We start from the raw sequence: 21,417 nt of genomic DNA, 5'->3' as shown, positions 1-21,417 counted from the left end.
TTTATATGCTTTCATCCTCTTTTAACCAACTGGAACCCACTCAAGATCCCCCCCAAGGGGATCTTGAGTGGGTTCCAGTTGTCATATTGGTCTTTTACTCCACAACAATTATTTGACAACTTTAGTAACTAGTTACTTTGTAGATTTTAATCATTATTACAAAATATACATTAACCACTTCAGTCCTATATATACTCTGGCTATTTGAAAATAGCAGATCTACAAGCTCGCAACGCGTCGCATTGTGACGCGTTGTGAGCTTATAGATCTGCTATTTTCAAATGTAAAAAAGTATTTGTATACTTGATGTATATTATAATGTATACTTTTCAACTGTTTTATACATGACGAAGTTGTGAAATGGGAGATACTGCATAATGACTACTTTTACTTTTGGTTTACATTTTGATGCCAATACTTTTGTACTTCTACTTTTGAATTCTGGTCTTTTACTTGTAACAGAGTATTTCTACATTGCAGTATTGATACTTTTACTAAAGTAAAAAAATAATGAGTACTTTTTCCACCAGTGCCCTGGACCCCCCACATTGTGTGATCTAAGTCAGATGTACAGAATGTCACATGGTTCTCTCTCATGAAGTAAGTGAATTCCACAGGGACTTACGGCGGTGCACATTTTGTATCCCACGCCAAAGTCAAAGCGACACTGTTCATCCATGGAGTAGTTGATGCCGGGGAGCTCGGGAAGCTTGGGCCACTTGTGCTCAAAAGGATCGTCCAGGAGACAGTCGTAAGAGCTGGGGAAGAACAACACATAGCACACAAACACAGAGAAAGACACAGAAACTGAGATATAGCGCATAAATAATAAGGGTAATAATAATAATAATAATAAAAAATGTAATCATAATAAAACATTGACCCAGTTTGACTCATCTAAAAAAGAAGGAAAAAATGTTGGTTAACCATTTACACCCCATAAAGGTTGACTGGAGTCCCTTCAGGGCTCTATACTAGTATACGTACATATCAAAATCCTCAAAAGGTAGCACATCCAAAATTTCAAATCAATGGAGGACAAAGTACTCACATTTCCACATTTCTTTTTTTATTGGCACACACCAATAAACGAACGCCTACGCGTTTCGGCTATGAGTCTTCATCAGAGCACTATCTCTATACTAGTGTCTTTTCTGTTTTCTGTTATTGTGGGTAAAGCTTTCGCTGAAAGTAGCCGATCGACAAGCTCACGCAACACAACGTGTTGTGAGCTTTTTTTTAACATTGCCAAACTTTGATATTATTATCAAACATCCCTGCTTCAGTCAGAGCAGCAGAAAGCAGGACAAAACAAAAATGTGATGGGGGAAATATCAAAAGCAAAAAGGGCATGGACCCCCCCCGGCCCGCATGCATGTGGTGATCATGATGGCGTGACGATGGTAAAAGGACCATCCATCCATCCATCCATACGGTATGGTATACGTACTGAATGTATCGATTGAGCTCCTGCTTGCTGCAGCGTGACCAGTGGTAGCGGTGGAAGGCCGCCTGCACCAGCGGGGCCATTATGCTGCCCATGCTGGTCTCATCGGCACATCGATTCCCCTGGCCGTCATGCTCCATGCCCAGCCTGGTGGTGGTGACGCATGATGCATGCATGGAGACAAGAAGACAAACAGGCAAAAACATTCACTATACACCAGTGTTGATTTTTGACAGAATTTTTTTATTTGGTTTCAGTCATAGTCTTTTGCATAAAATTCCATTTAGTTTTAGTCATATCTTTGTCATCTGAAATGTTTTAGTTTTTAGTCTAGCTTTAGTCGACTAAATATCGTAAGATTTTAGTCGACATACATTTGATCGACATACAGTTGATAGTCGACTAAAATGTATTTTGCGGAGCCTTAATGGCGTCGTAATGGCTGATTTTACACTTGGTTGCATGCTGAAAATAGCAGATCTACAAGCTCGTAGATCTGCTATTTTCAGAGCGCAACCAAACATAAAATGACTTGTCTTAGTTCTACTGGATCTTTTCCACTAGTCGTTTAGACGACGAAATCAACACTTCACTACACCAGAGGTTCTCAAACCTTCTCATGTCAAGGGTCCCCCCCAAATTGATTTGATGTATTTGAACATTGCTAAAATGCTAATGTCTCCGGTAGGAGACACAAAGAGTCAACTTTGAGTCTCCTATCGAAGACATTAGCATCTTTCCGCCGATCATCACATTATTGGCTTAGGAATGCGACAAAAAACAAACACAAAATACCCATGAATTGAAGTCTCCATGGGGTGACTAATCGATAGAAAAAAAGTCACTTTGGGGGTGAACTATCCCTTTAAGTAAAGCAAAACTTCTTCCACCATATTGACACAATAATTGGTGCAACTAAAAGCAAATCATTTCCAAACAAAGTCTTAGGTAACTGGTATGGAATGAAGGGTAGTCCGTACCCACAGGGGGAAAAAAACAAAACAATAAAAGGTAGCTGAGAGGAAAAAGAGAGCAATTCTAAATCCATGCTCATGGAAAGAGTGGCAAGTCTATTTATATGAATCCAAATACATATACTTGGAAAATAGGAAACATTAGTCTTTAAAAAATACCAAATGCCCAGATTTGCAGTGGTGGAAGAAGTACTCCAATGTTTCTTAACCCATTAAGACCGGGAACGCATCTGTGTCACTTTCAGATTTCTTTGGCTAAAAAAAAAAATAACAGATCTCCAAGCTCATAAACGCGGCACAGAGTGCCGCGATAAGAACTTGGAGATCTGCTATTTTTGAAAAATTAAGTTGTGAAAATGTGTGCAAATCTTTGAATATGTATACTCTATATACATTTTTAACTCAAAATGTTGCTTCTGGGGGTCTCTGGAACAAAATCTTTTCAGATGGGGGTCCGCGGTCAAATACATATCATTTTGTCAGTCCTTGACATGAAAAAGTTTGAGAACCACTGATATTATAGCAACATAATCTTTAAAAAAAAAAGAAAACTGTAGGATTAGAAGACATTTTATAGAATCCCGCAAAAGCAAAGATTTGAGTTCAAAACGTTCGCTTTAAAAATATTCAAAGATTTGCACCACGATTTTTCAAAAATAGAAGATCTACAAGTTCATGAGCTTGTATATCTGCTATTTTTGAATAGCCAAAGAAAGAAAAAAAATTACACAGATGCGTTCCCGGTCTTAAGTAGTAGTAGTAGTAGTTATGCAAAAGTAGATATACCACAATGCAGAAATACTCTCTAAAAAGCCCTGTTCTCAAAAGTTGTACTTTTTACTTTTGTACAAAAGTATTGGCGTGAGAATATTCTTGCAGTACCAAACGTAATATATCATAATTGATCAGTTAATATACTGCATGTTTTGTATTAGTAATTAAAATATGCAAAGCAACTAGTATCTAAAGCTGCCCAAAAACTTTAGTTGAGTAAAAAGTACAACATTTGCCTCTGAGATATAGTGGAGTAGAACTATAAAGCATAAAAAAAAGTAGATACTCAAGTAAACCAAAAGTACTGTACCTCTAAGATGTATTTTAGTACAGTACATGAGTAAATATACTTAGCTACTTTCCATGTCTGCAGATTAGATTATGCTCTTGGGACAACACTGACCCATAGGCGGTGCTATTGAGCTACCCATAGAGGACACCATCTACAGCAGTGGTTTTCAAACTTCTTCATGTCAAGGACCCCCAAATTGATATGTATATGGCGCACGGAGCCCCATCTGAAAATGTTTCGTGCCAGGGACACCCAGAAGAGAAGATGTAAGTTTAAAAAAAAAAAACAAGTGATGCGCTGTGACCTTGTAGATCTACTATTTTTGAATAGCCAACATATGAATGGATAAAGTGGTTTAACTACTGTATGTGGTTTAACTATGTTAAACTTGTACATACAGTATACATATCAATTTGGGGGTCCTTGACACTTTAACTATGTTAAACCACTATGTTCACTACTTTTGCTGGGGACCCCCCTGGGACCCCCCTCCCTCCAAGGACCCCTGGGGGTTCTCGGACCCCACTTTTAGAACCAATGACATATAGTGTACACTGCACAATGCCCCTCACAATACAATGTCCTACAATGAAGGACAGCCACATACCTGACACTTTTTATTCTTGCATGATGAGACCTTCCCACCCACGATTTTGTAACCCATTTTTTCACCCAGTGGCAATTGCCTAAACTGTAATCCTGGGCGCTACTCTCCCTCTGCCAGCCTAGGGAGAGCCCCGAACTGAGCTCATGCTTCCTTCAATGCATGAGGAGTGAGCAGGCCGCTTCTTATCACCTGACAGGGGGGAGTCTCCCCGGTAGAACGTAGCGCGTGGAAGGAACACGTTATTCCAACCAGTTCCTTTCCCCTCCATCAGGCGCCCCGGCTGACCAGGGGGAGGCAGTATAGAGAGACCAGGATTACTGCATGTTTTTTGTGAGGGTACCTACCCTAGGGGGGAACATGCTCCACACAGAAAGGCCCTTTCACCAACCCCACCCATTTATGTTGTGTTGTATGTTACATTTCAACCACTTCTATCAATCAATAAATAAATAAATAAAAACGCTGATCTAGGTGGTGTAATCAAAGCTCAACGTTCTGAAACCAATTTTCAGATGAAGCGCTCTCACATTTTCTATGATTCAATTGGGTCAGCGTCCAATCAGGGTGACGTGGAGTTCAATTTGAGCCATGCTGCACCCGATCAGACAGATGGAGCATTCTATCATAGGGTGCGTTCGGAAATTGCGCACCGGAGCACACTTGCCTATTAGTTTGTATTGGCCAGTGCGCTCAGTGCTGTATTTTCGAACGCACCCATTGTCTCCAGAGAGAAGTGCACTCACATCTCCAGGTCTGTCACCATTATTACATAATCCTGTCAGAGTTTTCCCCCAGAACTCAAGATGCTGGGGTTTTCTCAAAGTAGGGTCCTTGGTGGGGCGGGGGGGGTAGTTAATATAGCATCACAATCATCTTCACCACTTTATCCATTTATATGTTGGGCTGTTCAAAAATAGCAGATGTACAAGCTCACAGCACGTCACTTCGTGCGGCACTGCGAGCTTGTACACCTGCAATTATTGAAAAAAGTTTGAATAATTTAGAAAACATTTTACACAAATCTTCTCTTCTGGGGGGATCCCTGGCACAAAAACGTTTCAAATGGGTGGTCCGCTGCAGCCAAATACTTCAATTTGGGGGGTCCCTTGACACCAAAAGGTTTGAGAACCACTGAAATACAGTACAGTTACAGTACAGTAAGGTACTTTGACACCAATGGGGGGGTGCTATAGTACTCACACGTGACCGGTCTCGTGGGCGACCACAAAGGCGGAGGAGAAGCCGTCCTCGTGGTTGAGGGTGCAGCTCCGCAGGGGGTGGCACATGCCCGTGACCGGAGCGTAACCTAGGCAACAAGAGAGACCAACACAGCACTGATGATGTTGTGCTGTGATGTTAAAAAACAAGCCACTTAAAGGAGCACTTCACCCATTTTCAAACTGTATCTTCTTCACAGCGAGTGAGCTTTTAGACCTGTTATTTTAGTTATTTTCGATATGGGGCTTAAAGAGCAAGACCACTTTGGTAGAGGTTTGGGTTGTGTATTTACCTTGCCATGGTGTAACTCCAAAGGTGGACAAGAAATCTAAAATAATTGTGATTTATCTCAATTAATTGCGATTAGGCGATTATGTAATAATTGCCACAGGCCTACTGATGATACATTCGATATATACATTACCACTTACACATAAGTACAGTATAATGTAGGATGAACCGGCTGGTTGTGTTAGCACATATTCTGTTCAAGATTTACAGTACGCCTTTCTTTGAAACAACTTGGCTGGGGGGGGGGGGGGGGGGGGTATACACTACAGTACTAGTACAGTACTTAGTTACAGACATACCGGATACAAATAAAACTTGCAAGAAGATAACAAATCATCTTAGAGGGCAGGAAATGGAAATGCTAAAAAAAAGGGAGCAGGCGAACATTGAGATTCTGGGTGACCGGGGTGGATATAGGAAGTCTGGAGTTTCTATCAGTGTGGATTGAATGTACATCTTGAATATAAATGTCGTCTCTGTCGGGTGGAAACCTCATATGTCCAAAACTGTTACTTTTCAGGATTCAAATTCAAAAGCACCAAAAGTAGCAGATCTACAAGCTTGAAACGCGTCGCGCCGCGTTTCGAGCTTGTAGATCTGCTACTTTTGGTGCTTTTGTGTGACGCTGTAGTATGATCAAGTAGGGCGTTAATTAACGAAAGAAAAAAACAACACAAAAGGTTAAAATATGGAGATAAGAGGTTTCTGCTCGACAGCAACAATATACTGTATGTATTGGTGATTTTTGTTTTTTAATAAATCAAGTCCTGAGATGAAACCCATGCATTTCATAATTACCCAGACCAATTGGGTACTTTTTACACAGACCAATACACACATAAGTTTAAAAAAGCATACGGTAATAAGTAATCATAGAAAACATAGTTCACCCATACAACCTGAAACTTAGGGGCTGATGTGTCCACCGAGGAGTTTTTTTTTTCTTCTTTTCTTTTTTTTCTGAGCGCAGGGTAATGTTTTGCATTGTTTTCAATGGGAGCGCAGCAGCGTATTTACACTATATGCTGAAAACACCAGTAGCTTGACGCGGTGCTGAGCGTCTATTCTGCGTATGCGCGTTCATGTCTGTCGTTTGTATAAGTTGAAATATTTTCATCTCTGGCCGTTTGGACGGCTCACATTTTCTGCTGAAAAAACTAAAAACAAAAAAACTCCTCGGTGGACATCTGGCCTTGAAAGGCCATTTTCTTTCAATATATATATGTTTCCCTTAAGGCTAATCTGACTGCATCGCTTGACAAGAACGCTGTATTTTCAACTGGAAAATTGCGTCGTGTTGGACACTTTTTTCTACTGAACATAAATTATTTTTGTAAAGCGACGCAGTCGTGCAAACAAAAAGAAAAGTACAGTGTAAATTTGCAAAGAAGCACAAAAATAAAACGATTCCATAACTCGATCAAGAGATGTGCAGCGATTCAGCTTTAGCGCATAATAATAATGCTGGTGTGGTGAAGCAACATTTTGGTTGCGGGGGCCTCTCTCTCTCAACGATGGCCGTCAAGTTTTTTTTTTCAAATACAATCCCATGCTTTCTGACCATCAGAGGAGCTTTTGGCATGCAGGTAAAAAGCAGAAAAATGCAGACATGAAGACAACAGCCCTGTTGATAAAAGGCGAGCCTGCAAAAGCATCTATTAGGTTATTCTGGTGGGTGTTTGGAAAAGAGAGAAGAATGGCTGCAGCAGCAGTTGTCATGATGGTTGATGATGAATGATGAATAATGGCAATGACGTTATGGATGATATGGTAATAGGCTCTACACAGTATTAATCCCAGGTAAACAAGAAAATGACAAAATGAACCTATTCAGTGCCGTCAGTGAAATGGAAAAAAGCAGTGGAGCATAGGCCTGATTTATGTTTATTTTGCGTGCCGGACGTGTCTCTAGCAGCCGAAATTAGCTGATCTACAACGTCACAACTGTAGGGTTTGGGATCTGGAAACCGGAGGAACCGAAGCAGCTGTTCTTGACGTTTGTAGATCGCCTGTTTTCGGTGCGAGATGCGACCAAAGTCTAAATCAGGCTTTTTAGCCCTTTATCTGTAAAAGGCAGATAATGGATATTCATGAGAATGTACAGCAGGTTTCTACATTCTAATGAAGAGGCTGTTGTTGCTTTTTTGCACAATCAAGCGAAAAGTTACAGCGGAAGCTACAGTAATACAGACATAAATACTTTGGTATAATTATCGTCTATTTTCTGAGTCAGGAGAGAGAGTTGGACATCGGTTATCGTGTTCAAACACTGAAGGATTATGACAGAGAAGGATCTCCGTAAACCAAGAGAGCAAATCGCTGCTGTCAGGGAAGAAACCTTGTATCTCAATACTTCCACTTTTTGTGTTTTTATTCATTACTTAATGCCCTATACTTCATCATATAAGAGCGTTGCACAAAAGTGGTGAAAATAGCAGATCTTCAAACTCACAACGCGAGCTTGTAGATTGGCTATTTATTTGATAATAAAAAAGGAACAGTTTTGGACATACAAGGTTTCCACCCGACAGCGACAAAATCACAAACACTGAACCTGAGGCCATGTCTGTTTGGAGTCAGTCCAACATATTAAACATGTTGCACAAAATCACAACTTCATTGCTGTCGGGCGCAAACCTTGTATCTCCATATTTTAACTTTTTGTGTTTTTCGTAAAGTGACGCCGTACTTGATCATTCTACAGTCACACAAAAGTAGCAGATCTGCAAGCTCAAAACGCTGGGAGCACATTTTGAGCTTGTAGATCTGCTACTTTTGCAATTTACTTTCCTCCATTGTCTGCCTGTAGGTTCTCAATGTGATATCAGTCCAACTTGTAAGAATTTTCAAGAAAGTTTAAAAAAAAAGAGCGAAAATAGCAGATCTACAAGCTCACAACAACACATCGCAATGCGACGTGTGACGTCAATGACGCTTGTAGATCTGCTATTTTTTCTATTTGTCGTACAAGATGTACAGGGCTTAAGTGGCTAACAAGCTTGAGTTTGTAGATCTGCTATATTTGCTGTTTACTTTTCAGGATTCAAATAAAAAAAATTGCAACACGTTTCGAGCTTGTAGATCTGCTACTTTTGATACTTTTTTTGGTGTGATGCTGTAGTAAAGATCAAGTAGGGTCATTGACAAGTTAGAATAATGGAGATAGGAGGTTTTCCAAACCCCTGACAGCGAGGATATTATTTGGAGAGATGGATTCCATCATCTCCCGGCAAACCTGTGGCAGCAGAGTGTGATCTGTCTGTCTGCGCGTGACCCTGAGAAACAAGGCCCCCGGGGCCCGGGATCCCTGTTCAACGGAGCCACACACACTGTCCGTGTTATGACAACAAAACACTGCCGTCGCCACGGCAACGTCCCGAAGGAAGGTGTGACATGCACAACAGGTACTTTAAGCTCTGTGATCATCCTCCAAAACGTGACACGTTGTGCTTTAACCACTTGAGCGCTAGATTTTGTATTTATTTTTGTAGGCGTTTAAAAAATATATAACCCATTCAATCCAGGAAACGCATCTCTGTCATTTTAGATTTCTTTGGCAGTTCAAAAATAGCAGATATACAAGCTCATAGCACGGCACTCGGTGCCGTGCTATGAGCTTGTATATCTGCTATTTTTGCAAATCTTTGAATATATATTTTCTAAAGCGAACATTTGTAACTCAAATCTTTGCTTCTGCGGGTCTCTAGAACAAAAGATTTTAAAAATGTTCAAAGATTTGCAAAAATCCTCACGATTTTCCAAAAATAGCATACAACTGTCTTGCTCACGGCTATTTTCAAAAAATGCTTGAGCATTTTATGTTTTTTTACGTTTTCGCCAAGTCAATGAGTGGTATTGAACTTGAGAAAGAGGATGTTTGTTCAATCCAGACCATGTATTCACCAGGTTTGGTTGCAGAGGTTAAAGGAGTAGTTCACCAAAAACAAAATGTTTTTTCTATCATTTACTCACCCACTCAGTTGAATACAAGAAGAATTTCCGTTTGTATATCGTTCCTTTACGGTGAATGAACAAATCTGAGCGTGGTTTTGGAGTTTATAACCTGACCTTTAATAACAGTTTTGCTGCTGATCTCAATTTACTTCAGTTCATCAAGTATTTTCTTCGTTTTTTGGGGGGGGGGGGTTTCTTTCATAAACAAAACCTTATACAAACGTAAACTTCTTCTTGTATGCACCGGTTTGGGTGTGAGAATGCGTTGGATTAGATTAACCCTCAATACCAAACAGAATCAAGTTAAAAGAATACAAAAAAACAACAGTTAGTCTGACTATAACCCACAGTAGTTAAGAGTTAAAACCTCAATTACCGTAAGCATTTCTGTTTTTTATCTACATGCCAAAAAAAGAACCTTTCATATTTTTGTTGTCGTCATTTTTTCAAACCCAGGGTTGGCGTTTGACCTCAAGTCAGCGAGGTGACGGCGGAGGACGAGAGAAGACAATCAGCAGTGTGAGGTCATCGCTGGGAGCGCCAGCCCGGTCCTGACCTCATGCAGTGGTGGAGGAAGTACTCTGATTTATCTATTTACTTAAGTAAAATCGGCAATACCACAAGCTAGAAATACTAAGTGAAAAGTCTATTATTACTTTACTTTACTTTTTTTTTTCTCGCCCCCAGTAATTGCATCCTTTCTCCCCAAAAGTCTTACTTTGCATTTTCAACATTAGCAGTTTTTTTTCTTCCCTTTTCTGCAGCCTACATTGTAAAATCCTCATTGTTGATTTAACTCCGAAAAGTAATCTTTGTTTACACTGATGTTAAGCTTTTGTGTGTCAGAACCTCAGACACATTGGGGCTGATCAATTAGTTTTGTTCACCTGCTGTGTAAACAGCTGTGCCTCAACTTGCCCATTGTGAGCTTCTCACTTGCGGGTTGAAGTTGACAATACTTGTGGGGTGTTAGGTGTGTGATATCTTTTTATGGATCTTAGTATCTTACCAACAGCCAGATGCATCCACCACATGGTTCCATCCACTGTCCACACAGGCTGTTGAGATTTAGCAAATGACTGAGAGCCCAACTGACTGATTAATGAATGGGTCTTTTCAGGAAGTGATTTAGTTCCTTTTGTTCAACCTACAGTAACAAACTAGTTATTTTGAACAAATTGTCCAATTCCCACAGTACCACCAAGGCTCGTCAAAATAGTAACAAGTTACTTTTGGAAAATAGTAACTGTAATATTTATTACTCAAAACGTGAAAGTAATTAGTTATATTACTAATTAAAGGTAATAATATTACTTTTCTCTTTAACTTACTTTAGTTACTTTCCAACACTGCTCAAAACTGTACTTGAGTAAATGTATACTTAGTTACTTTCCACCACTGGCCAGGCAGTGTGAGGTCATGGCTGACAGCGCCAGGTTTCTTGACCTCAAGCTGCGACATCCCCCCCTCCCCTGATTCAGGTTCCATTGACCTTACCTGGGCGAGACTTGAAGCCAATGACCCCTCCCTTGTGAACGGAAGCACTCAGTCTGCACATGTCCTCGATCGAGAAGAAATACAGTACCTTGCATACCTGCGGGACCAAAATCTTGCCTTGTGAGGAAGATGGCGTGATCGTGGTACTCGTCGTGCTCGGGGTCACGCCGCTGCTGCGTGTTGGCCCACCGGCACACCTGCTCCAGACTGCGCGACGGGTTGCCACGCTCGATCAAACTTATGGACTGTGGAGAGAGACGCAAAAAAAAGAGGCAGGATAACATTTGACCAGGTTAAAAAATACAAAAGAAACCCACTTAAACACAATTTTCAGTCAGACAACTCTTGGATTGAAATACTGTGCATTCATGGAGCATAAACATTTATAAGTATATTTTGGCATCAAGTCTCTGTCTAGTGGTGGTGGGAGTGCAAAAAAACTTCATAGAGCTAAGCAGAAAGCAGCAGCACAGCAGCAGCAGCAGCAGCAGCAGCAAATACAATGAGCTTTTCCAGAAGGTGGCATTTCCCATTTCCTGTCAGTTTCTCACAGCTTCATTTGATTGGCTCAGCAGCCGATTTGAACGTGCATGTGACTCGTCATCACCTGATCAGGAGTCGTCTGCCTGAACTAGCGCCGCAGGGCAACCTTTTTTAAAAATGTAGGAAATTATGACATTTTTTGAATTTCTGAATTTTTCTTTTGTCTATGCCTAAAATAGGGACACCAGGCTGAAAGGGATTAAGACCATTTTTAGGCATGTCTTGCTTTTATTCACACACAGACACACACACACACACACACACACACACACACACACACACACACACACACACACACACACACACACACACACACACACACACACACACACACACACACACACACACACACACACACACACACACACACACACACACACACACACACACACACACTGTGTGTGTGTGTGTGTGTGTGTGTTCTCCAGTCAGAATCAAGTTCTCCAGTCAGAATCAAACAGGATTCTTGCGTTAAAGACTACGTGCTGTTTAAACTGTACAATACATCCCAGAAGTAAAGCCTCACCACACACCCTCACTTTAAGTATGCATTAGGCTATATATCAAGTTGATCCCGGAGTCTCAGCCAGTCGCACGTCATGAAACTCACGAGAGAAGTACATTACTGTTAAGATTTATTTCCATGAGAAACCGACGCAAATCACAAATGCATGTGCAGCCCAAAAATACTATAGATATTACACGTGCTGTATCGCTACTGTTCAGTGCATGTGGACAAAGTAGCCCACTCATCCCCAATACTTGAGTCAAAGTATAAATACTCCTGGTCAAATATTACTCCACCACAAGTGAAAATTGCTCTGTCAAAATTGTACTTGAGTTAAAGTAGTGGAGTACTTGCTTTTAAAAATACTGAAGTATTCAAAAGTATACAGTATGCTTTTTTAAATACTTAAGTATCCATGAGTACAAAGAACTTTTTCCCCCTTTTATTATCAATCCATTACTCTATTTAAAATGAAGACCAAAACAAATCTAATACGTCAAAAAATATTAATAACAGTGAAAATAGCAGATCTACAAGCTCACAATGTGTCACACCGCGACGCGTTAACTTGTGACCTTACAGATCTTCTACTTTCACTATACTTGAAATAGGACTGAACAGGTCCTTTCATAATGTACTTTTCCCCCTTCCAGAAATGAGTCGTTGTCTTTGAAATGTATTGCATTGAAAGTCATGTCTCCAAAAATAAAAGATACTCAAGAAAAGTACAATACTGGAGTAAATGTATTTTGTTAATGTCCACCACTGAAACAGTACGTCCGAATCACACATATGCATACGCTGTTCAAAAATAGATTATTATAGTAACACTACTGTTTGACACATGTGAGCCCTGACGCTGCGATCCACATGCGAGACATCCTTCATCGTGTTTCGCATTGCCTCTCTTCTTCTTCCAAAATGAGGCAATGTGAACAAGAAGTTCCAGTCCAATTAAATCCACTTTATTTATAGAGCACATTTAAAACAACAGCGTGGAACCAAAGTGCTGTACACTCAGTAAACAAATATATAGCCTATTAAAAGTACTGAGAGTAAAACAATAAACAGGGGAAAACACATTGGGGGCCATATTTTTGCCAGTGCCTTACCCATTATCCCTGAACTTCTTTGCCATTTTTTACTATTCGTAAAAACATTTTCAAATAGTTCAACTAGCCGATCTACATCAACACGGTGTGCACTTGTATACGTACAAGTGGGGTCCGGACCCCACTTTGAGAACCAATGACATATAGACTAATGAAAACAGCAACTCTCAGTCCGGTATCATCGGAAGCCAAGGAGTTGAGACAAGGAGCACCGCGGAGGAATTCCAAAACGTTTCTTCTTTGCGGAACTGAGTTCCTCAGAAAACACGCCATGATTTCACAATGAACCACTTGAACCCTATTTTATTCTTTGTCGTACAACGGTGCGGTGCAGCGAAGATAGGCGAGCTTGTAGATCAGCAATCTTCTCTGTTTTTGACTATTTGTTTTTTAATTTTTTACTTTTGAAGTGTTAGAAACTGTTCGCCTATCACGTTCCCAAAATATGGACACCAGGTTGAAAGTGGTTATAAGTTCCAGGCTATTGCATCATTCTGTTCAATATTACATAAGCTAAATTTCAATGACAGTGTGAATATGATCTGTAAGCCAGGGGTCTTCAACAGGGGATCCGAAACCCCTTGGTGGTCCTCAGAGTTACTACAGGATAATTATTTTTATATTAACTACTTGAACCCTAGCATCCTTATTCTGAGAACTTTAGCCACAAATAACAGATCTACAAGCTCACAACGCCTCGCAGCGTTTGTAGATAGGCTATTTTACCAAGTATTGAAAATGCACATTAACATAAATCCAACATACAGTACACTGATAATTGTGCTGTCAAACAAGTCTATAAAGCTATCTATGAAATATATGAAAAAGTGTAATATGCAACACCATTATATACTATGTGTAGTGGGGGGGGTCCCTTCTTCATCTCTCACTCAGCTAAGGGGTCCGTGGCCTGAAAAACTTTGAAGACCTCTGCTGTAAGCGAAGCAGATCTATCTGTCTTATCAGTGACAGCCCGGGCCAGATTCACAGTGCAAACACATACCCGGCCATGTGTGTTTCTATTCAAACTGGCATGGATGGAGCATCACAATTAATGATAGGCTCACGAGTCACAATAGGAACTGCACCAAGCCCCCAGAACCGAGAGGGAGCAGTGAAGCGCATTGGACATGGTGGCCGATAATAGGTACTGCAGCTTATTACGGCTGGGGCCAGACACATGAACGAGCAAAAGCGGTTTTGACCAATGGGCTCGACTCACAAGCTTGCCCACGGGGTTGCGCACGGAGGTGACACTACTGCACATGTGAGACGACACGCAGAGTGGCGCAAAACGCGTCACATAGGCCCCAAATAGGCCCCGTCCGTCACATTTCCCAACCTGGAAGAAAGGGTGAAAAAGGGAGTAGTATGCGATGGGTGAGCAACTCCATACAAGTGAATGGGTGAGGATTTCCGGCGCCCTTTATTATTTTTAACTCTATGCACTGCACTCAGATGACTACTTCCAAGAGGGAATAGATTTGATAGAAACCTAAAAACGTAGTGGAGTGGAAAACATTTACCCTCATTATGGCACTATGGTAATGCATTGATTCGTCACTTCAACACAACCACCCACCGCTCAATAAGGGGGAGAGAGTGCACCGCATGGCCCTGAAGAGTGACATGATGACATTGTACTGTAGGGGCACACTGCTAGTTTTATCGTTCATCAACCCGTGAAACAACCGCATAATCGCAATGACCCCGGTTCAGTCCTGCCTGCAGAGAGCTGTGTGTCATTACCCTCCTCCCTACCAGTGTTGGAAGAAGTACTCACATTTTGTACTTGAGAAACAGTCCAACAGTATTCTTTTTTATATAATTTTTCTTATTCCATGATTTTGCAACTATTTTTCACCCAGTGTCAATTGTCTACGTGATCCTGGGCGCTACACTCCCCCCGCCAAGTACAAAAGTATTCACATTGAAATATACTGAAAGTAAAAGTACTCATTATGCAGAATGTCCCATTTCACAAGTTTCCAAATGTATAAAAATGATTCCTGCGTTTTGCAGGAACTAAAAAGGGGAAGAGCCAATCAACGTCTTCGCTCAGGGCCCTGTGATTGACAGACGTTCCATTGGCTCTTCCACTTTTTGGTTTCTGCAGAACGTCCACCCAGCGCTTATGGATCAGAGCGGTCTGCAGAAGACACATGATAATGAGAATTCACCCGACCGGGGATGGTTTACCAGGCTAAATCATTTGATCAATTAACTTTGAATCGCATTGTGAGCTTGTCGATCGGCTATTTTCGGCTATGCTTGTCGATCGGCTATTTTCAGCAAAAGCTTTCCCCACAATACCGATTCTGGGGTTTAAGTGGTTAAATAATCGTTCATTAATTAAAGTTCAGGGTTAGGGTCAGAGCTGGGGCTGTAATGCGTTGCATAATCCAAGCCAGCCAAAGTGGAGAGTGGAGTGGACCTATGGTGAAATCACGTTGAAACGGTTGTGTTTAGTCGTTAACGTAGGCGTTACAGAATGGAGACCAGTTGGGTGTGAGCCTGAGGACACATGCAGCATGTTGGAGCTCATCTGATTGCATGTGTATAAACAGTGTGTCTCTGGGCCTTGGCAGGCGGACACAAAGAACAGGCCAGATGATGAAATATAGGTCAGGAACAAGCATCAGCCATTTGTATCCTTTAAAAACCATTAAAACCGGGAAAGCAACTTTGTCATTTTAGATTTCTTTGGCTATTCAAAAATCGTGAAAAGTTGTGCAAATCTTTGAATATACGCTTATATTTTTAAAGCAATTTTTACTGAAATCTTTGCTTCAGGGCTCCCTGACTCCCTGGAACAAAATATTTTGAGATAGGGGTCCACAGCCAAATACATTGTGGGGGTCCTTGACATGAAAAAGCACCACTGATACACCACAGACATCTAATTGGTCCCCGACTGAGCGACAACCAGCAGGCTCCTTCCACGCGGCAGCAGGTGTTTATGCCGAGTTTGTTCAACATGAGGAAAATATCAAATTTTGGTGGTGAAAAAAAACGCTGCACGCCCCAAGCTGTTCCTTTTTACACAAAGTATCAATACGAGGCCACTGAAACTGGCGTTGCCAGATTTTGCGAGAGAAATAAGCAACCAGGTCTATGAGAACAAGCGCAAAAGAAGCGACTAGGCTACGGCTATTTGAAAATAGCCAATCAACAAGCTCAGCGCCGCGACACGGTCTGCGGGCATATATTAACTTGGGGATCCTCTACATGAAAATGTTTAAGAACCACTGGTTTAAACAACATTTAGGAAACAAGCACAAATAAGCAACTACAGTTTAGAAACAAGCCGGGAAAAAAATGCAACCTGCAACTAACCAATATTTACAAGCAATTTTACAGAAAAACAAGCCAAAAGTTGCTTATAATAAGCGGACATGGCAACACTGACTGAAACTAGTTTTTTCAATTGTAGTGGATGGATATAGCAACCAAGCAACAGCAAGCAATGGCTGCAGAAGAGGGGTGGGGCCACGGACTTGACAAAGGGTCAATTACAAGATATGAATTCTGAAAATTCACAATTCAGAGGGGGGCATACAGTATAGTCCTTACAGTATACAGTATATCATCCTTATTTCATGAGAAACGAACATGGGAACAAGTCGTCTCTGTCGGGTGGAAACCTCATGTCCAAAAACGTCAAATTCAAAAGCATCAAAAAGTAGCAGATCTACAAGCTCGAAACGCGCCGCGTTTAGAGCTTGTAGATCTGCTACTTTTGATGCTTTTGTGTGACACTGTAGTATGATCATTCAATCCGGGAACGCATCTGTGTCATTTTTAGATTTGAGCTATAAGCATTCTTTTATACTTTGGCTATTCAAAAATAGCAGATCTACAAGCTCATAGCACGGCACTGAGTGCCATGAAAATGTTTGAGAACTACTAATTTAGAAACATACGTTGTTTTTTTTTTAAATGTTAGAAATGTTAAAAAGTTAGAATATGGGAGATAAGAGGTTTCTGCCTTGACAGCTGCAGCGATATATACAGTAGTAGTCCATCCTTATTTCATGAGAAACAAAGACAGGACACCAGTGGAAAAGAGGAGGTCAGGGAGGTTCCTGATGAGATGATTCCTACCTGCCGGTATCCCACCATTATCATGCGCACCAGCACGATGTTGATGTTGGTTCCCAAGGACTCGTCATGGTAGATCTCATCAACCTGAAAGAGATCAAGGGCATAGAAAACCACATCATCATCAGCCTAATGAAGCATGAGGGAAACACATGCAGCTATGCTTCGTGATGTCAACTATGTGTGTGTTCGTGTTCGTGCGTGTGTGTGTGTGTGTGTGTCTCCTCATTGTCTGCACCATGACCACACTCCAGTTACTGAAACTCTGTCACACATTCTGAATGGCTGCTATGTATATAAGGGAATGTACATGGCTAGGCACGACAGAATTGTTGACCTATTAGTTAAGGACATAAGTTCATATGTTTCATCATCTGCCAAAGTGTGTAGGCACTCTTGTGTTTCAACTGCCATGTTCATGCGCAATAATGAAAATGATGCCTTTTCAGATGTCACAGCTAATACACCAGATGTTGTTGTTGTTGTTGATGAGGAGAGTAGAGAATTGACCATTTTGGAAGTGGCATGTACATTTGATCACAGCCTGGAAGAGGAATTTCTTACCAAGGTGCTTAAGTGCGTGCGTGCGTGCGTGCGTGCGTGCGTGCGTGCGTGCGTGTCTGTCTCCAAACAGAAAGAATGCTCCTGATAAACACAGTCACGTTTGAATGATCAGGTACTAGTAATTACGGATTTTCAGTAATTGCTCAAGCCCACATACATGGGCCTTCTGTAGCCGGCGCCCTGCGCTGCAGTAACTAATTGGAGCTGTTTATCATATCCTTTATGTTCCATAGATGTAACAGTCTGTTATATTTAATTCTGTTAATTTACACAATACTCATTCTGAAAGATACAGTAGCAGGAATGAGAAATGTTCTCAGTATTCGCACATACTTACATGGGGTTTCTGTAGCCTATACTCTGCGGTACTAATTGGAGCTCAAAGTTTCATTTTATGTTTTTTTTTTTTTGTAAATTAATGCCTTACTTCATCACACAAGAGTGTCACACAAAAGTAGTGAAAATAGCAGATCTACAAGCACACAACGCCTCGCAATGCGAGGCGTTGTGTGCTTGTAGGTCGGCTATTTTCCACTATTTTAAAATGTCTTCAAAATGATAATAAAGGAACGGTTTTGGGACATATACAAGGTTTCCACGTGACAGCAACGATATGCAGTACTTTATATTCCATAGACGTGACAGTCTGTTATATTTTTGTATTTTCAATTCATTTCATTCCCTTTAACCTTTAGCACTCGACTCTTAATACTGACAAACACATGTTAGATTTGTTGTTATCGTCTTGAAACAGGGCTCGTCTGTATGTCGTGTCCCCCACACAACCTGCTGTCACCAAAGGAAAAAAACGTTGACATTCTATAATCCGTATACGCTGAATGTTGACGTTTCTGAATGAATGAATGAAGCATTGCACCTCATGGTTCCCCAGGTGAGGACCATGCCCAGCTGACTCTGGTGTATTGTATTGGATTCTATCCATTGAACCATGCTGGAACATCAATGCACCCCGTGTGCTGCTTAGACCACTAGGCCAATATGTGCATTACATTACAGTCATTTAGCAGACGCTTTTATCCAAAGCGACTTACAGAAGTGCATTCAACATAGGTAGGCAAGGAAACTTCTAATCCCCAGAAGTCTTACTGTAATTGCATCTAAATCAAGCAACTAAGAGTATACAGTACCTAGCGCTAAGGTAAAAGTGCAATATATCAGCTACCTACTTTCTTAAACAGATGAGAAAATTAGGAAAATCAAATGAGCAAGAGCTAAAAGAAATAAGTGTATCAAGTAAACAAGATCCAATAAAACAAGAGCTCGAACAAATAATTGACAACAAGTAGGCAAGTATAAGAGAAAGGGTCAGGGTAGTGTTTCCTGAAGAGGTGGGTTTGCAACCTGCGGCGAAAGATGGGCAGTGACTCTGCTGTCCTGGCATTAGTGAAATACGTGCCATTCATAAAGAACCCTAGCATCCCTATTCTGGGCATGTTGTACTAGGGTTATACGGGTCATACAGTTTTCATCGTGATACAGAAGAATAGGAACTTAAATGTATACTACAGTACATTAGTTCCACTGATCAATCAACACAATCGATTGATTGATTGTTTTGTAGTTTGTTTGCCACTTCAGGTTATAAACTGCAGCAGCAGTCAGGCTGCATCACACTGACCTTATAGTACACTACACAGTGATGTAAGCAACACAGTCTGCAGCTAGTCAAATAAATGGGTGCGTTCGATTTTAGGTGCGTCAATACCAGTGGTGTATGGAGATGAGAGGTTTCTGCCCCGACGGCAGCGATATAAATCGAGGGTATACTTGACCGCTGCTCTATAACAGGCAGTGAATGGTGACTTAAACGTGTGATATCTGGTTTAAAGACACCTGGCATCCGTCCAACCAAACCAGTGCTGTTATGCAATATGGCTCCAGAAGACTGACCTAGAAATGTGATGACGGCCATTATTAGGCTTTCTAATGATTCCCTGGTATGTGGACGCTTAAGGCCGGGAACGCATTTGTGTCATTTTTAGATTTCTTTGGCAATTCAACAAAAATACTGTACTAGCACTGTATGCACTCTTTTTTCCCTCTACACCAAATCTATTAGACGAAAAGAGACGATCCACAGGCTCATAAGATTATCCCCCCCTCCCCCTAGAATAGGGATGCTATAGGGCTACAAATGGTGGATTATGACCACTAGTACCCCAGCATCCATATTCTGGGAGGGACATTAGCCAAAAAATAGCAGATCCACAACGCGCAAGTAAGCTTGTAGATCAGGCTTTTTAAGGCAAAGACATTCGGCGTAGACACAAAAGAGCGGTCCAAGTACAGAGGTATACAATTCAGGTCCAGTTTACTAAGTCTAGAGGGTTTAAGTGGTTAAAGGGATAGTTCACGCCCAAAATCTTTTTTTTTCTATCGATTACTCAACCCATGGAGACTTGAATTAATGCATTTTTTTTGTTTTTGTCTCATTCCTTTGTGTCTCCTACCGGAACCACTGACTACCGGTCCGCTGGTCATCAAATTATTGGCTTAGGAAATGCCTGTCTACATGGGGTGACTAATCGATAGAGAAAAAAAGGACATTTTGTGGTGAACTATCCCTTTAACAGAGGGCCAAGCTGGAGTCCACCATGCAGTCAAAGCCCTTTACAGTTCCATCCAGTTTCCATGTGGTGCAATGCTTTATCCTCGTCAAATGATCGCCGCATGTCAGCGCTCCTCCGAGGCCCTAAGTCAATCAACAGCTCCGGTCTGTGGTCGACATAATAATGCCATTCACCGTAGGAGAATGAAACGGCGGGCAGAAGGAAACCGTCTCTTGTTCCTTTTTCCATAATTCGTCGCTGTCATGGTGGAAACCTTGTATGTCCAAAACCATGTGTCCAAAGATAGTGAAAATAGCCGATCTACAAGCTCTCAACGCGTCGCATCACGACGCGTTGAGAGCTTGTAGATCGGCTATTTTCACTACTTTTGTGCAACACGTTTGTATGACGAAGTAGGGCATTAACTCATTCACAGACTCGGACAATTTGACAATTTCTTTGGGGGGGTGTTTCCACTAGATGGTGCTTTTCTCTAACACATGAGTGACCATTTTCATCCCCAGATGCACACAGAAACAGGAGATCACGTGATCCCCAAGATTCACTGCTCCATTGACTTCCTGGTTAACGTCTTTTGGAAATGGCCTGTATCTCGCCTCCTGTGTTTTACTATGTATTTTTGACGAGACATGCTATTTTCAACGGCGTGTAACAAGTGAACGGGAGGTCGCAATGACATATTTTTTCCGCAAAAGCACAGTGAAACACCCCGTGATTACCAACGATCAAGGGATTGATCATACTGGAGATAAATATTCTGTGTCTTCTTCAAAAGGTAAGAAAATCGCTGAAAGACTTTTACGAACAAAGCTGAAATCTGGAGATACAAGGTTTCTGCCCGACAGCGACGGTAATTCAAGAATTCAACTTGTCGTTTTGTGACGGAGGCTACAAATGGGCGGTTGTGGAATGGTTGATTATCAACATGCCAAAGCGGGGCTCTC

The 21,417-nt window shown here is 41.3% G+C and overlaps 2 protein-coding genes across 5 annotated transcripts in view; one reads left to right on the top strand and one right to left on the bottom strand.

Annotated features, from left to right (window-relative positions):
• polr3a (polymerase (RNA) III (DNA directed) polypeptide A) overlaps positions 1 to 21,417 on the top strand; it is a 380,370-nt gene that overhangs the window by 195,297 nt on the left and 163,656 nt on the right. The window lies entirely within an intron of this gene.
• adamts14 (ADAM metallopeptidase with thrombospondin type 1 motif, 14) overlaps positions 1 to 21,417 on the bottom strand; it is an 89,244-nt gene that overhangs the window by 26,869 nt on the left and 40,958 nt on the right. For 3 of the 4 annotated variants that reach the window (XM_084079447.1, XM_084079450.1, XM_084079448.1), the window contains exons 5-9: positions 17,322 to 17,405; positions 11,143 to 11,299; positions 5,295 to 5,400; positions 1,451 to 1,594; positions 626 to 758 (exon numbers count right to left, since the gene is read on the bottom strand). In XM_084079447.1, the coding sequence (XP_083935573.1) occupies positions 626 to 758; positions 1,451 to 1,594; positions 5,295 to 5,400; positions 11,143 to 11,299; positions 17,322 to 17,405 (624 nt within the window). The remainder of the gene's footprint in view (positions 1 to 625; positions 759 to 1,450; positions 1,595 to 5,294; positions 5,401 to 11,142; positions 11,300 to 17,321; positions 17,406 to 21,417) is intronic. The other variant, XM_084079449.1, reaches the window with a different exon arrangement.

This window comes from Gymnoscopelus microlampas, assembly GCF_963454915.1.
Source record: "Gymnoscopelus microlampas genome assembly, chromosome: 14".
Classification (NCBI taxonomy): Eukaryota; Metazoa; Chordata; class Actinopteri; order Myctophiformes; family Myctophidae; genus Gymnoscopelus; species Gymnoscopelus microlampas.
The sequence above is the reverse complement of the archived record's forward strand: the minus strand, read 5'-3'. Positions and strand labels throughout refer to the sequence as shown.